Below are 17,920 nucleotides of genomic sequence, written 5' to 3' on the forward strand. Positions count from 1 at the left end.
AAGACAGCTTACAGACAGCTCGCCTCTGAATAATTCAAATAAACACCAGCTATAAAAGAGAAACTTTACAACTCCACCAAACAAAACACTACAGACCAGACCAGACAGAGAGGATGAAAAAAAAACACCCTGTTCTTGATCAGAAAGCCATTCAGGCTCTGCAAACACTGTATGATTGAATAAGGACGTTTGGCATTTTCTCTCTGGCGAACGTTATTAAGATTCATAACCTCTTGGTCACATTTTCTCGTAGACGAGCTCACCGAAATGACCCTCAAAGTACAACAAACACCTTTTTCCATTTACATGGTAGAAATGTGATCTGCAGTTTATTCTGAAGGGAATCCAGTGATATTAACCCACGAGTGTGCTGACAGATTGAAGTCTGTGTCAGGACATGATTCATGTCCAGTGAGGATTTTCCAGTTTCTCAGATGTTTCTCGCCTCACGCTCAGTAAATCCACATGAGTCTCTCCTAGAGTATCAGAAGAGATCTCAACAATTTGGCAGATGAATGCATATTCATTTTACAGATCTATACTCTTACTCTGTCAACTACTCACTCATTAGTGAGCATTTGTATTTATCCAAATGTATTTTAAGGAAAAACATGGGAATTTATTTATATTTATAAATAAATTCCCAAGTAAATTATGCATGATAATTTAGAATTTGCATAAAATGCATTCACAAATGCATGCAGTTCAAGACAAAGTTTGAATGAGAGCTTGATTATTCTGAGGATTTGAAGGTTATTTATGCCATATGTGCACAAAGGTGGTTAATAGGCAGTTGCGAAACTCTTCTGAATAGTTGCTAAGTGGTTGCATGATAGAAATACAGAAAGCCAGACACAGAACCCTCCAGCAGTGTCAGTTTAAGGGATTTTGGGGATATTTCATTATTTTAAACACAACCACATTGCATCACCTGAGCTATGAAAGAGCAAAACGTTACATTTTACATTTTCTTTTGGGAAATACAAAGTTCTGTCATGACTCATGAAACTGGCTGACAGGTCCTTAACTCAATCTACTTGCAACCACATCATTCTCTATAGGGCACAGCTGATTAGTTGCTCAACCTTCAAATACTTGGTCCGCTTTTGCTGTAGCAGTGCAGCACACTTTCAGAAACCCTCCACCTTCCCCAGCTCCACCTGTATAGATCTGCTACAGGTCATTTATTTACGTTATGCTGTACAGCAGCAGCATGTCTTACTTTCTCACAGCAGCCTGTCATGTATGTATTGGCAGTAGCAAGTCCCGTACTTGCTCTGCAGCAGCAATTACCAAAATCAGCAGCAATAACAGCAGCAGCAGCAATAACCAAAATCAGCAGCAATAACAGCAGCAGCAATAACCAAAATCAGCAGCAATTACCAAAATCAGCAGCAATAACAGCAGCAGCAATAACCAAAATCAGCAGCAATAACAGCGGCAGCAATAACCAAAATCAGCAGCAATAACCAAAATCAGCAGCAATAACCAAAATCAGCAGCAATAACTGCAGCAGCAATAAAAACAGCAGCAGCAATAACCAAAATCAGCAACAATAACAGCAGCAGCAGCAATAACCAAAATCAGGAGCAATAACAGCAGAAGCAATAACCAAAATCAGCAGCAATAACCAAAATCAGCAGCAATAACCAAAATCAATAACAGCAGAAGCAATAACCAAAATCAGCAGCAATAACCAAAATCAGCAGCAATAACAGCATCAGCAGCAATAACCAAAATCAGCAGCAATAACAGCAGCAGCAATAACCAAAATCAGCGGCAATACCAAAAATCAGCAGCAGCAATAACCAAAATCAATAACAGCAGAAGCAATAACCAAAATCAGCAGCAATACCCAAAATCAGCAGCAATAACAACAGCAGCAGCAATAACCAAAATCAGCAGCAATAACCAAAATCAGCAACAATAACAACAGCAATAACTAAAAGCAGCAGCAATAACAAAAGCAGCAATAACCAAAATCAGCAGCAATAACAACAGCATCAGCAATAACCAAAATTAGCAGCAATAACCAAAATCAGCAACAATAACAACATCAGCAATAACCGAAATCAGCAACAACAACAGCAGCAATAACCAAAATCAGCAACAATAACAACAGCAGCAGCAATAACCAAATTCAGCAGCAATAACCAAAATCATCAACAATAACAACAGCAGCAGCAATAACCAAAATCAGCAGCAATAACCAAAATCAGCAGCAATAACCAAAATCAGCAGCAATAACAGTGTAGCAGATCTATTCGGCCAAGACCAAACATATTTACATTGTCATATTCATTTCCATCCCAAACAATCCAAGAGTTTTCATGACAGAAATGTTGCTCCATAAAAAAAAACACAAATCACACACCAGTGAACTGACATAAACAGACACAAACCACTAATATTTACTCTTCTTCGAGGAACCAGTGATTACCTGCGGAATCCTCCAGTAATGTGGACGGTGGCGTGTGGGTTTACACAGATAACAGCTTCTTCCACTATAATCTTCAGCGCGCTGGCCTCAGTCCTGCTCACCGGCTTACTGATGTCCTCGTAGAACAAGAACCCTGCAACAAGAGCGGATGAATACAAGATTTACTGACAAACACCCAAGAAGTGTTGCACAAACTAAACTTTTACACTGTCTGAAGAAAACGTGAGATGTGTTTACCTAGGAAAACTCTCCACCATGATGCTATTTTTTTATGTGGCCCAGCAAGCAATTTTGCATTTAAAAGACTTCTAATAGCCGTCCAAACACAGCTCAGACGTCTAGGCTAAAACAAGGCAAAATTTGGGCTGTCAGTGAAAATGTAATAGACCATAGCCCAAGAATAGACTAGTCATCAATTAGATAAAGAAATGAAATGAGTGAAGTAATGAAACCAAACACCTTGTAATCACTGTTTACTTTGCTTACATGATGGAATATCATACATCTCGCAAGTTACAGTATTTTGGCAAAAACTACATGTAACCAAATTCAAGGTTATTTTGGCTAGAAGTGGGTTCCTCATAGCCGGACTCTATTGGGTCTATAGTTAACCTAGACGGTGAAATGATGGCTATTGCTTTCTGGGGGTGTTCACAATTAACTAATTATCAAGATCATGTGAATTAAAACAAACCAGTCTCCACCTTAATATGCAATTAAAACACACAAATCTTAAATTTAGGTCTAAATATTTTTGTGTAGAGTTTAGGGGTTTCATCACATCACTAACACTAACTATTAGCAATAGTAGTCATGGTTGACCTGGCAACTTTACTGTTAATTATGGGTTATTCTCAAATTAGAGTTCAATGCCGTCTACAAATATGACGCCTGCACTTTCATGCTGTTCTGGACAGTTGAACACCATTAAAAGTGATTTAATAGTGCAGTTTCAGCACTGAATCTATCGCCAAAACACACAATCCAACAGTTTCACTATCAAGTGTTTATTAGCTCATCCTCTATTTGTTCAACGAGTGTCTCTCACTAGTGGTTTGTGTGAGAAACATTAATTACAGACCTCAATGCCTCTTGAGATCACGCACACATCCCAGTGCTGTTAACCTTCTTTGAATCAAATATATGAATCATACCATAATTGACTACGGTATTTACCTTAAAGAATAGCAGCACATGCACAAAATCTAAATATGGTACTACCATATGGTAAATGTCCAAAAACCTGCTTTATAAGTGTTATTTTTTTATATCTTTATAAGTTTTCATATTGGCTTGTTTGATCTGCTCTTGATATTGTAATCTCCTTCGCTGTGCTGCTGTCACACTTAATAGAGCACAGCCGACAGATTCCACAAGTAAAAATCATATTAATTTTCTACACAGAGAAAATTATTTTTAGTGATAAAGCAATTTGAGTGAAAGACTTAAAATCATCTGCCAAATGCATAAAAGTAAATGTAAAATGTAAGTCGCCCAAAATAGTGGAGAGATCCATCAATCAAAGTCGCGGTTAGCAAACGGGAATTTATAGTTATATATTTGTACATAAATTAATATTTTGCAAGAAAGTCTGAGAATAATTTTTAATGTTTCTGAAAGAAGTCTCTTCTGCTTACAAAGGATGCATTTATTTGATCAAAAATACAGTAACATTTTTTAAATATTATTACAAGTGTTTTCTATGTGAATATATATTCTAAAAAAGTTATTCCTGTGATCAAAGCTGAATTTTCAGCGTCATTACTCCAGTCTTAGCGTCATATGATCCTTCAGAAATCATTTTAATATGATGATTAAATGCTTAAGAAACATTTATGATTATTATCAATGTTGAAAACAGTTGTTCTGCTTCATATTTCAGTGGAAACCGTGATTCTTTTTTTTTTTAGGGTTCTTTGATGAATAGAAAGTTCAAAAGAACAGCATTTACATGAAATACAAATCTTTTTAAAATATGAATAAAACCATGACAAACTTTTTCATATATTTTGCCATTTCAATAATAGATAAAGCACTTTTAGAGAAAAGCATCACATTCACTGAAGTTTTACACTTGTTTTCAACATTTATGTTTTGTATAAGTGAGAATTTCAAAATATAGCCATCACAAGCACACAGCCAGAGAAATCACTTCCAACACCGAGACTCTTCCAACAAGCGAGCGTCTGCACCGCCTCTCACCCGACTGGAAATCTCACAAACCAAATCTGCATAATTGTTTGAAGCCGGCGTGTTGTTTATAGATCAGCAGGTCGTAAATGAGCGCCTGAAGACAGCGGTGGAAAATTACGGGGCCTGACGACTGAAAAACAGTAGCGGTGTGAGTTGGGAAACAATCTCTGCCTCATTAAACTTTCCTTTTACAGTAGATTTTCCAAAACAATCAGTAATTAACAATACAACCCTCCATCATACATCCATATTAGGACCCGAGGCCATAAAACAACGGGTCAGGTAAGGTAATCGCTTCAAAAGGTAACAATGAAATCACATCATAATTCATAGACGAGATGACAGCGGGAACACGACTGGCCTTTTCTCAGTCTGATTGATGAGCTCTGAATTTATAACCAGCAAAACTGTCACATTTTCCCACGTCCTCGCGACTCCCAGGAGGGTTTTAATACAGTATGTGATGCTCAATGGAACCGGACTGATTGATAAGCATATTTATCTTCCAGGAGGTTTCGGCGCACAACACTCCCAGACATGACAGACTTGAAAACTGAAGTGGTGAACATGCGTTAAACACAGTGATTTCAGCGGCACAGAAGCCTTCTGTCCCAGACACACACACTCCGAGGCCGACGGCTGCATAAAAATGACCAGGAAATGATGACTGGGGTTTGGCAGGAACATTTATCATGTTTTTATTCTGAGAGTGAAAGAGAGGGAGGTCTGGCTTAAATAAATTCAAATACTTCTGTGAAAGCATAAACTCGATAAAAAAAAACAGAGATGGTAAACTGGGACTCTTTTCCCCTGTCATCTCAATGGCAAAAACTCTCCCAATTAACCTGAATCCACACTATATTGCTTTGGACACATACACTGGTGAATGTTTATGTGCATAGTAAAAACATTGTATTCCTGGAAGTACATTAGAGTAACAAGTAAATATATGGCTGGGAATTCTATAGTACAATATTTATCTGCCAATTCAATATGTACTGCGATTATTTAAAGTTCCCCTGTCGTCAATAATTGTATCCTTTAAAACTACAATCGTTGGCGACTCGCCCCCCTACCATCTTCTCCCGCTGGTCCTGTGCATTTGTTTTCAAAGAAGCCGGCGAACGCACGGAGCCATGTCCACTGAGGTATGTATGACACACAGAAGGCCAGCATATAAATGTTTAGATAGTGTATGTGTGCAGTGCCGTAAAGCAATTCGTTACATCGCGAGACCTGATATCACGCGATACTTCCCGCCGGTGTGGTGAAGTATTCGGTCACTCTGAAGTGATGGCTCCGGGCTGAGGACCCAATTAGTATGCCAGTAGTATGCCTGATCTAAATCTGTTCTCGCGATACGGTAAGGCAGTATCAGTGCAGTATAAGATCAGGTAAATCTCATAGCACGATCATCGGATAACGTTAGCTGTATGCTATGCTACTATCTAAGCTAACTAAAAAACACACTAACAACGAGAAATGTTTAATTTCACAATCTATAGCTTCGGTTAAATACTAGTATATGAAACGTATTATTTAAAATACATTAAATACATTAATGACTCGTTATAACGTAGTACAAACGTCTTCTATAATAAAGTGATTTTGTATGATTTGTAACCAGGCACTAAAGCGATTACCCATAAAACGTGCTTTGAACCAATCGGATTGCTTGGGTCCTCAGCCCGGACCCATCACTTCAGAGTGACCGGATACTTCACCACACCGGCCCAAAGTTGCAAGTGTGGTTTTTCCGCTCACAGGCGCTCGGGGGGTGCGAGAAGACCACCATTCAACCCGAAAACAGTCATATAACCATTCCAATGACTCCGAAGCTGTTCGGTTAAGATAAAAAAGTTACTTAGTTCACCTTTAAAAAAAATGTCCTTGAAAAAAAATTTCTTCATGCCTTAAAATATCTTGAATGTAACTCGACACCCTTTCCTCATTTAGTATACACGGTTCTATGAATATGCAAATGAGCCCCGCCTCCACTCACTCACTCAGCTCAGAGATCCACTGGTTGACGATCACACGTTGATCTGATTGGTTACAAGGTAGTTTGTGACGTCAGAAACACCAGCGATTTCAAAGCGTGTTTTTGAGACTGTCTTTGGTTCACTGCAGTTTTAAGGAGTGTATATAATATATAACATAGTATCACCATGGTATATGTCCAAAAATGTGTTTTTATAATAGGACAATGTCCAAAAAGCCATTAAAATGCAATGATATTCTGTTTACTTGGGGTGAATAAAAATGTATTTTACAAATTGTGATTCATGCAACAAGCGGTTTTTAAAATCATCACCATGCTGAAAAATAGCTTTCTAAAAACTAATACGTCAACATGTGATCGTCAACGAGTGGATCTCTGAGCTGAGTGAGTGAGTGGAGGCGGGGCTCATTTGCATATTCATAGAACCACGTATACTAAATGAGGCAAGGGTGTCGAGTTACATTCAAGATATTTTAAGACATGACGATTTTTTTTCAAGGAAAAATCTTTGAAATATGTCATTTTGGTGATCAAAGATGATTTTTAAGGGATAAAATGATTGACTACAGGGAGACTTTAACAAGTCTGAACTCTGACGTGACTTTGACATCATTTACCTGCGGTCTGCATGCGGTTCAGTCTGATACTGGGTTCAGACAGAACCTGTTCAAACGTCCTGAGTCCTCTATGGTACCAGCTCTCCGCGGTTTTGGGCCCGACCCCGAACACACTGCTGAACAACTGAGACACAAACATTACCAGACGCATATAAACACACACACACACTCACTTCTACACCTGCTAAGCTCTGAAGTCCCAGAGAGATTTACTTTACCTTCATAGTTCGGTACCTCTCGTCATTCAGTATGTCTTCAACTCTGGAGGATGATCCGCATTCAAAGATCTCCTAGATAAAGACCAAGACAGATGCGCAGTTTGTTATGTGCCACTGTCATGCACAAACAATTACATCCAGTTTAAATCCTGTTATGATTAAACACGGTAACTGTAAATAATCTGCACACACACACACAGTCCGGGTTAACTGCAGCTTAATAACTCTAATGAAATGCTCATTGCGTTGTCTCCCATAGCTCTCGCGCTGTTGTGAAGATGCTTTATTGACTGTCTTACAGTTTCTCCGCCTGCAGGAACCAGAACCAGTGTATTAATCACATTCGGAGTGTGTTGGAAACACATTTATCACTGTAAACGTGGACGGTAATGACTGACTTTCCAATCAAGCACACTTCCTTCCTATTAATGAGAGTCAACTTAAACTGCACACAATTCAATATCATCAGAGAAATATAAAGCATTAGATTATTCACGAAGGGCAAGAGAGTTAATTTGATGTGTTACTACTGAACACACTGTCAGGAATCCTACAACATTTGTCACACGTCACTCAATTATTAAAAGCTAATTGCCTTTAATTTTTAAAACGGCATAATATTACAAGCTCTTTCTTGTATTCTCCAGACTTAAGCTGTCAAACAAACACACTCACAAGCACACATCTCTGCTCAAATATAAATGTAATTATTATTATATACATATAAGGCCAAATAGTACATAATTATATGAAATCTGAATATAATCTATAAATCCTGAGTATAAAGTTATACACACACTACCACTCCAAAGTTTGGAATAATTAACATTTTGTATTGTTTTATAGTTGCTTCTGCTCACAAAGGCTGCATTTATTTGATCAAAAACAGTAATATTGTGAAATATTTCAATTTAAAATAACTGTTTTATAATAAAAATGTATTTATATATTTGTTTTTAATGTTGTTTATATGCCTATGTGGTGTTTTTAATATGCTTTAAGACAAACCATGTGTAAATTCATAAGTCGACAGCATTGCTGAGTATTTTCTCCTTAAAACTGCAGTGAACCAAAGACAGTCTCAAAAACACGCTTTGAAATCGCTGGTGTTTCTGACGTCACAAACTACCTTGTAACCAATCAGATCAACGTGTGATCGTCAACCAGTGGATCTCTGAGTTGAGTGAGTGAGTGGAGGCGGGGCTCATTTGCATATTCATAGAACCGCGTATACTAAATGAGGCAAGGGTGTCGAGTTACACTCAAGTTATCTTGAGTTACATCCAAGATATTTCAAGACACAAAGATTTTTTCAAGGAAAAAACGTTTATGTAATTTTGGTGATCAAAAATGAGTTTGAAATTTTTTAATTATTATATACAGGGGGACTTCAAAATTATATAAATTATTAATTTACAAAATTACATAAATTACAACTTAAATTTTTTCACACTACTGTACTGAGAATTTTAGGGGAACGTGCTTAACTGTCATGACAATACATTTTTATAACAAAGAAATTATTAAATATTACCCGGACATGTTCTTGACAGGTTGACCTGAGATTCCGATGCTTTATCTTATTTAAAATCTAACAAACTTCTGTTTGTGAAATGTTTTGTTTTTCTTTCAGCACAATGTCTTTCTGTTTCCCCCTCAGGAAAATAACAGCAGTGATGTGAAGGTGTATTAAACCCTCAGCAGGAGAAGAGCTGCTCTGATGACCTCAGACGGGGTCAGCTGACTGATGATGCGGTTTCAGAGAGAGAGAGAGAGAGAGAGAGAGAGAGAGAGACTACCACCACAGTGACCCTCAGTAATATGTGTGTGTGTGTGTGTGTGTGTGTGTGTGTGTGTGAGTGAGTGAGTGAGTGAGGTGAGTGAGTGAGTGAGTGAGTGAGGTGAGTGTGTGTGTGTGTGTGTGTGTGTGTGAGTGAGTGAGTGAGTGAGTGAGTGAGTGAGTGAGGTGAGTGAGTGAGTGAGTTGAGTGAGTGAGTGAATAAGTGTGTGAGTGAGTGAGTGAGTTGAGTGAGTGTGAGTGAGTGAGTGAGTGAGTGAGTGAGTGAGGTGAGTGAGTGAGTGAGGTGAGTGTGTGTGTGTGTGTGTGTGTGTGTGTGTGAGTGAGTGAGTGAGTGAGTGAGTGAGGTGAGTGAGTGAGTTAAGTGAGTGAGTGAATAAGTGTGTGAGTGAGTGAGTGAGTTGAGTGAGTGTGAGTGAGTGAGTGAGTGAGTGAGTGAGTGAGTGAGTGAGTGAGTGAGTTGAGTGAGTGAGTGAGTGAGTGAGTGAGTGAGGTAGTGAGTGAGGTAGTGAGTGAGTGAGTGAGTGAGTGAGTGAGTGAGTGAGTGAGTGAGTGAGTGAGTGAGGTAGTGAGTTAGTGAGTGAGGTAGTGAGAGAGTGAGTGAGTGAGTGAGTGAGTGAGTGAGGTGAGTGAGTGAGTGAGTGAGTTGAGTGAGTGAGTGAATAAGTGTGTGAGTGAGTGAGTGAGTTGAGTGAGTGTGAGTGAGTGAGTGAGTGAGTGAGTGAGTGAGTTGAGTGAGTGAGTGAGTGAGTGAGTGATGTAGTGAGTGAGGTAGTGAGTGAGTGAGTGAGTGAGTGAGGTAGTGAGTGAGGTAGTGAGTGAGTGAGTGAGTGAGTGAGGTAGTGAGTTAGTGAGTGAGGTAGTGAGAGAGTGAGTGAGTGAGTGAGTGTGTGTGTGTGTGTGTGTGTGTGTGTGTGTGTGTGTGTGTGTGTGTGTGTGTGTGTGTGTGAGTGAGTGAGTGAGTGAGTGAGTGAGTGAGGTGAGTGAGTGAGTGAGTTGAGTGAGTGAGTGAGTGAATAAGTGTGTGTGTGAGTGAGTGAGTGAGTTGAGTGAGTGTGAGTGAGTGAGTGAGTGAGTGAGTGAGTGAGTGAGTTGAGTGAGTGAGTGAGTGAGGTAGTGGGGTGAGGTAGTGAGTGAGTGAGTGAGTGAGTGAGGTAGTGAGTGAGGTAGTGAGTGAGTGAGTGAGTGAGTGAGGTAGTGAGTGAGTGAGTGAGTGAGTGAGTGAGGTAGTGAGTGAGTGAGTGAGTGAGTGAGTGAGTGAGTTCTGAAATATTAGAACATATTAAAAATCTTAAATTGAAGAAAGCATGTGGACAAGATCACATTAATAACGAAATGCTTAAACTCAGGAGTCCCAGCATGATTAAAACTCTAGCCAAATTATTTAATCTGGTTTTATGGTCTGGACTCTTCCCTGAGATGGTCTGTAGGACTCATCACCCCCATATTTAAGAACGGTGATCGATTCGACCCCAATAATTACCGCGGCATAAGTGTGGGCAGTGCTTTAGTGAGGTGAGTGTGTGTGTGTGTGTGTGTGTGTGTGTGTGTGTGTGTGTGTGTGTGTGTGTGTGTGTGTGTGTGTGTGTGTGTGTGAGTGAGTGAGTGAGTGAGTGTCTCGTACTGCACCTCCAGGATGGCTTTGCTGTGTTCCCCCAGACACGGCAGGCAGTGCGTCTCCTCCAGGTGTTGTAAAGGAGCACAGAGACTCTTGAGCACCGAAGCGGCCTTTCGAAACGCCAGACATGGCCCTCGGTTCCCAATGAACTCCATGTTCTCCGCCAGGACCTCCAACGCATCCTACAGTGAAGAGTGACAGCAGCAGATGAAGTGAGAAAAACACAGGAAATATGAATGAGGATAAATTGCAGAAAGGTCAAATAAAAGTCAGCCGGAGAAAACAGATGAGAGAAGAAAGAAGAGTCCGGTGTAGGTTTACACTGTCTGCGCACTGACCCGTGCCTTGGCACTCTGTGTGTGTGTGTGTGTGTGTGGGGCACTCGCTCCTCTGTATTCCTCCCATCATGCTGTGCTTCTGTGCCAGGGTGTTTTTCAGATGACCTCACAGACACTCATGGGTCTGTGATCAGTGGAGAGGAACCTGTCATTTTCCACTCGTTCACAAGCATTTCCCTGAGGGCCGCTGGAACGCGCACATGTTCACACAACAACATATATTAAGAGAGAGATGAACAACAGTGTGCTGTTCATCTGTTAATTTAAAACACTCATGAAATCACTCTTTTAAAGTGAAACCAACCCGATTAAAGCTCAAGGCAAAAGCTTGGACACGTCTATTTATTCCTTTATATTCTTATTTATATAAATTGTACATATTGTACAGTGATAGTGCCATGAAACCTGTGACCATCGTGGGAAAATGTGTTTAATTGTCAATGAAAAGTTAATTAGTAGAGTGTTGAAACTGGCGGTTATGGTAAGAGGCGGGACATTTCCCAAACACACAAAGCACTCCACCAATCACAACACACTGCTCCAGTCAACCAATCAGAGCACAGTGTGCTTTTTAGAAGGAGGGGCTTCATAGAGACAGGAACTAAACAGAGTGTTACTGACAGACTGGGAAGGGAGGAGCCGCAACAATGGAGAATATGAGGAAAATAATCAACATTCAAGCAGGAAAACCTGTTCTAGTAGAGCCTGAAAACATCATCAAGACTGAAAAGGGCATAATAGGGGCTATTTAAATGCAAAACACATGCACACATACATATTTAACCATCAAAATTAAAATTACTCAAATATAATCTGACCTTATGCTCTTCTCAGTGTGCTTCATTGGACAACCTGTTCTAGTAGAGCCCAAAAACACAATCAAGAGCACACTAGCTTGAAGGAAACTCTATCGCCCCCTTGAGTACTGAGGTTTGTCAGGAACACCACCACACATTTAGTATGTACAACGGGCCGGTGTGAATCAATACATGCACCCGCTTAGTTTTCATGACATGAATGTGCCCAGACATATTTAAAAACCCTCTCAACCATGACATACACAACACCCTTGACACCAAAAACACACACAGTCTCCGGTACATGTACACACACACGGGGCTCCTCTCGTACTGGTTAATGAGAGCAGCGAGCTGGTAATGCCGAGGTCATGGGGTCGAGTCCTGCTGTGCCGTAAGCTTGTGTCCTGGAGTGTGAGGACAGCGGGAGAGTGTGTGAAAAGTGTGTGTGTTTGAGCTCCTGCTGTGCCAAAGGAAACTCACTTGAGCGCACTTCTAACAAGAGCACTCAAGACGAGATCTGCTGCTTTGATGAACACACATCTCCAGTGTCTGCTGATATAATGGCATAATATTATATTAGCATTGAGCATATGATGAAAGAGTGGGAGTCTATGTAATAAGACTAAGATATTCTATACTAGTTTGGTGAAGACCCAAGTTTAGCTTGCAATGTTGATTTTTTTTACTTATTGATTTTTTTTCCCCCAGTAGAGAATTAAAATCAAACTCATACTCTAGGTTATCTGAAGGTTAGTCTGAAAGAGCATTTGATTATATTGCACACAACAACGGCCAAAATAGCAGAAGATTAAAGTTTCAATCTACAATATTTGTCTGATGCTATCATAGACTGTAAAAAAATATGGACGTAGTGTCCGTGACGTCACCCATAAGTTTCTAAAGAGCATTTTTGAAGCCCAAAGTGGGCGGAGCCGGCTGACGCCATTTTGTCAGCTTTCGTCATTTCGTCACTCTCAGATAAACGGATTAGCTGAGGTGACGTGACGCTAACAGACAGCAGACAAACGGCTAGTAGTGACATCAGCAGCAATCCATCTGTCACTCAAGTGGCCACGCCCTTAAATATAATTTAAACGGATGAATTATTGTTAAAAAAAAAAATCACCCCCCTCACAGTTGTCATGAAGGGCAAAATTAGCTATATAGACCAAACCAATTTTTGTACGAACTGTAAACATATTTTTTTCTGCTGTAAAGTTGGGCATTTTAACATGGAGGTCTATGAGATCGAGTCTCTTTTGCAGCCGGTCTCTAGTGGCCAGTCGATGAATTGCAGTTTAAGTCACTTCTGTGTTGGATTTAAGAGAGAGACAGGAAGGTTGCCGCTTGGATGCTATGCAACTTCCAAGAAACTTATATTAATATTATTAATAACCTATATATACACCTATACATAAAATTGAAACTTTTATTTCACATCATCATGCCTTCAAATGGCACATAAAAACAAAACTATCTGTGATTGGTTGCTTCAATTAGACAAATGGGCTGTTCTTTATTTCAAATTTCTTTATTGGATTTTTCTGCATGGAAAATCAAATCAACAGATAATAACACTGATTTTATGAAATTATCATTCCACACTGTTATTACCCCAATAAGATCCTCCCTCAAATCAACAACCTACAGCTTCCAATAAGGAAAGAAAAGAAAAACAACAACGCAATGTTGATCAAATGGGCTGTTCTTGCGCTCAGTCAGAATATGCCGACTTCCATACTATATAGTAGGCGAAAAAAAGTATCTGAGCCGAGAAGTATGACCGAATTCATAGTATTCATAGAACACTAGGCAAAAATTACCCGGATGACCTACTACTTCCAGCGCGATTCCCAGTTTAATATCCCATGAGGCCACGGGAGAGGATTTGTGAATGACAGTGATGCCGTAGGTCACATGACAATGACAACATGGTGGATGCAGAACGTCCAGCGGGTGTAAAGAGTACTTGAAAACCATACTAGAGTAAAAGTACAGGTACCTTACAACAAAAATGACTCCATTAGAAGTCACCAATTTCAATACGATTTGCGTAAAAGTCTTAGAGTATCTAATTTTAACAGTACCTAAGTATTTTACTCATAATGAACGTAGGCTCAAAGATCAACTAGTCCCAAGATACATGCTAGTGAAAAACAACAAACAGTTGATTTGTGAGGAAAGCGCTCACATTTATTTTCTAAAATCAAAATAAAACTGAATACCTCAATATTGCAATTAATCAAGGTCTATCAAGGTCACATCCACAAACACTCAAGTCTCAGTTAAGCTCAAGTGCTCAAAAAGGGCATAAGTAAACCAATATCCTTCAAAAAAGTCTCTTCAATATAGTGGATAAATAAAATAATGTTAAGTAAAAATGTAATAATCAAAGTCTTCTTGCACTGGATGTGCTGGTTTCGGCCTCATCATGACCTCATCATGGCCTCATCATGACCTCATCATGACCTCATCATGGCCTCATCATGACCTCATCATGGCCTCATCATGGCCTCATCATGGCCTCATCATGGCCTCATCATGACCTCATCATGACCTCATCATGGCCTCATCATGGCCTCATCATGGCCTCATCATGGCCTCATCATGACCTCATCATGACCTCATCATGGCCTCATCATGACCTCATCATGGCCTCATCATGGCCTCATCATGGCCTCATCATGACCTCATCATGACCTCATCATGGCCTCATCATGACCTCATCATGGCCTCATCATGGCCTCATCATGGCCTCATCATGACCTCATCATGGCCTCATCATGACCTCATCATGACCTCATCATGGGCTCATCATGGCCTCATCATGACCTCATCATGACCTCATCATGGCCTCATCATGGCCTCATCATGACCTCATCATGACCTCAACATTACCTCATCATGACCTCATCTCTGTAATCAAACACCTGCGATTGAGCAACTACCCGCTAATGCACTTGTGTAAAGTAGCCTTGTTGAGAAGTTTGGGTGAGTATAAGGGCAAAACAAACAAGATATAGTCCCTTAATGCCCTTAGACGGCGATATCACTTCTTTATAGCAGAAATAAACTGCTGCAGAAAAAGTGGTGCCAGGCAAAATGTAACGAGCATTTCTCTTCACAAATATATTGGAGTAAAAAGTACATTTACTAATTCAAAAATGTACTCAAGTAGAGATTAAAGTTGCTATATATCTTTGATACTCAGTAAAACTACAAAGTATAGCCAAAAAGATACTTAAATACAGAAAATAATTACATTTACTCAAATACTTTACATCACTGACGTCCAGATTACATTCATACTATATAGAGCACACATTTCAACGGTTGCAAGGTAAGTGTAAAACCAAATCTACTAAACAATATGAGATTTTGGTTAAAACAAACTGCAATGTGGACCGAACTTTAAACTCAAAACACTGCCTATGTAAGATGATATGTCAGTAAATCTTTCCTGACTCCAGGGAAAATCTATTTCCAGTTTTGACAAGTGGACTCAACCGTTGACTTCACAACCAATCCTTTATTTATGTCAGAATATATTCTCCATAATGCGCTCTTGAATCAGTGCCAGAACATACAGATGCATTCCTGCCCGCACAACATGAGCATTTTTCATAGAGGGACTTTTATTATACGGCCACAAAAATAGAACAGCTCTGAAACAAGCAGCAAATAGTGGACACAAAAGCTTTCCAGACACTTTCATCCATGCAGCAACACACATAATGACCAGCATATCATGCAAACACCCGACACATAACACTTTAAAGATTGTCTATGTGTGTTGGCTTTCATTAGCAAACGTGCCTGTGCCTGGCGTCTGCTGTATGATGAAGAACAGGGTTCTGGAGAGCTCGGCCCACGGGGTCGTTACACAGATCGATTCATGCGGGTGAGAAACACCATCGCTGAGGCACCAAAGGCCAAGAGATGAAAAACAAACACGCGTCGCCAGCCTGTTCCTGCTCCTGCTCATTAATGCGTGTTTACACCCTCCACATCCAATCAGACTGTGTTCATTCACACGGTGTCGGCCAGTGCCGCTACATGCCGATATATTGACTGATGTGAAGGCCTGGGAAAGATGGAGTGATGTAACTGAAAGACTAGAGTCTTCAAGGAAGCCATGATGAAAGAATGCAAGAGACAGAGAGAGAGAGAGAAAAAGAGGGGGAAAGTCATGTGACACTAAAGTCTGGAGCAATGATGCTGAAAATTCAGCTTTGCATCACAGGAATAAAATACATTTTAAAAAAATATGTTCAAATTTTAAACTATGGAAGCTTGTTTCCGCCACAGAATAAAAAAGGTAATTGCGACTTTTTATCTCAGAATTACGTGTTATAAAGTCGCAATTGCGAGATATAGTCAGAATTACATGATATAAAGTCAAAATTGCGTGATATAAAGTCAGAATTGCAAGATATAAAGTCAGAATTGCGTGATATAGTCAGAATTGCGTGATATAGTCAGAATTGCGAGATATAAAGTCAGAATTACATGATATAAAGTCAGAATTGCAAGATATAAAGTCAGAATTGCGTGATATAGTCAGAATTGCGTGATATAAAGTCAGAATTGCGAGATATAAAGTCAGAATTGCATGATATAAAGTCAGAATTACGTGATATTAAGTCACAATTGCGTGATATAAAGTCACAACTGCGTGATATTAAGTCACAATTGCGTGATATAAAGTCACAATTGCGTGATATAAAGTCAGAATTGCGAGATATAAAGTCAGAATTGCGAGATATAAAGTCACAATTGCATTTTATAAAGTCAGAATTACGTGATATAAAGTCACAATTGCATGATATGAAGTCAGAATTATGTGATAAGTCGCAATTGCGTTTTATAAAGTCAGAATTACGTGATATAAAGTCAGAATTACGTGATATAAAGGCACAATTGCGTTTTATAAAGTCAGAATTACGTGACATAAAGTCAGAATTGCGTGATATAAAGTCAGAATTGTGCGATATAAAGTCACAATTGTTTTATAAAGTCAGAATTACGTGATATAAAGGCACAATTGCGTTTTATAAAGTCAGAATTACGTGATATAAAGGCATAATTGCATGATATAAAGTCAGAATTGCGTGATATAAAGTCAGAATTACGTGTTATAAAGTCAGAATTACGTGATATAAAGTCAGAATTACGTGATATAAAGTCAGAATTGCTTGTTATAAAGTCAGAATTGTGAGATATAAAGTCAGAATTACGTGTTATAAAGTCAGAATTACGTGATATAAAGTCAGAATTGCTTGTTATAAAGTCACAATTGCGTGATATAAAGTCAGAATTACGTGATATAGTCACAATTGCGTGATATAAAGTCAGAATTGCGAGATATAAAGTCAGAATTACGTGATATAAAGTCACAATTGCGTGATATAAAGTCAGAATTGCGAGATATAAAGTCAGAATTGCGAGATATAGTCAGAATTACATGATATAAAGTCAAAATTGCGTGATATAAAGTCAGAATTGTGAGATATAAAGTCAGAATTACGTGTTATAAAGTCAGAATTATGTGATATAAAGTCAGAATTACGTGATATAAAGGCATAATTGCATGATATAAAGTCAGAATTGCGTGATATAAAGTCAGAATTACGTGTTATAAAGTCAGAATTACGTGTTATAAAGTCAGAATTACGTGATATAAAGTCAGAATTGCGTGATATAAAGTCAGAATTGTGAGATATAAAGTCAGAATTACGTGTTATAAAGTCAGAATTATGTGATATAAAGTCAGAATTACGTGATATAAAGTCAGAATTGCTTGTTATAAAGTCAGAATTGTGAGATGTAAACTCGCAGATAAAAAACATAAAAAGTCGCAATAAAAAGTTGCAATAAAAAGTCGCAATTATCTTTT

General features: G+C 39.0%; 1 protein-coding gene across 2 annotated transcripts in view; it reads right to left on the reverse strand.

Moving 5' to 3' along the window:
* Positions 1–17,920, reverse strand: part of dntt (deoxynucleotidyltransferase, terminal) — a 144,554-nt gene that overhangs the window by 99,867 nt on the left and 26,767 nt on the right. For both annotated transcript variants that reach the window (XM_084092277.1, XM_084092278.1), the window contains exons 6-9: positions 10,898–11,068; positions 7,471–7,542; positions 7,253–7,376; positions 2,441–2,573 (exon numbers count right to left, since the gene is read on the reverse strand). In XM_084092277.1, coding sequence (XP_083948403.1) covers positions 2,441–2,573; positions 7,253–7,376; positions 7,471–7,542; positions 10,898–11,068 — 500 coding nt within the window. The remainder of the gene's footprint in view (positions 1–2,440; positions 2,574–7,252; positions 7,377–7,470; positions 7,543–10,897; positions 11,069–17,920) is intronic.

This window comes from Abramis brama (assembly GCF_963993115.1).
Source record: "Abramis brama genome assembly, chromosome: 19".
Taxonomy (NCBI): Eukaryota; Metazoa; Chordata; class Actinopteri; order Cypriniformes; family Leuciscidae; genus Abramis; species Abramis brama.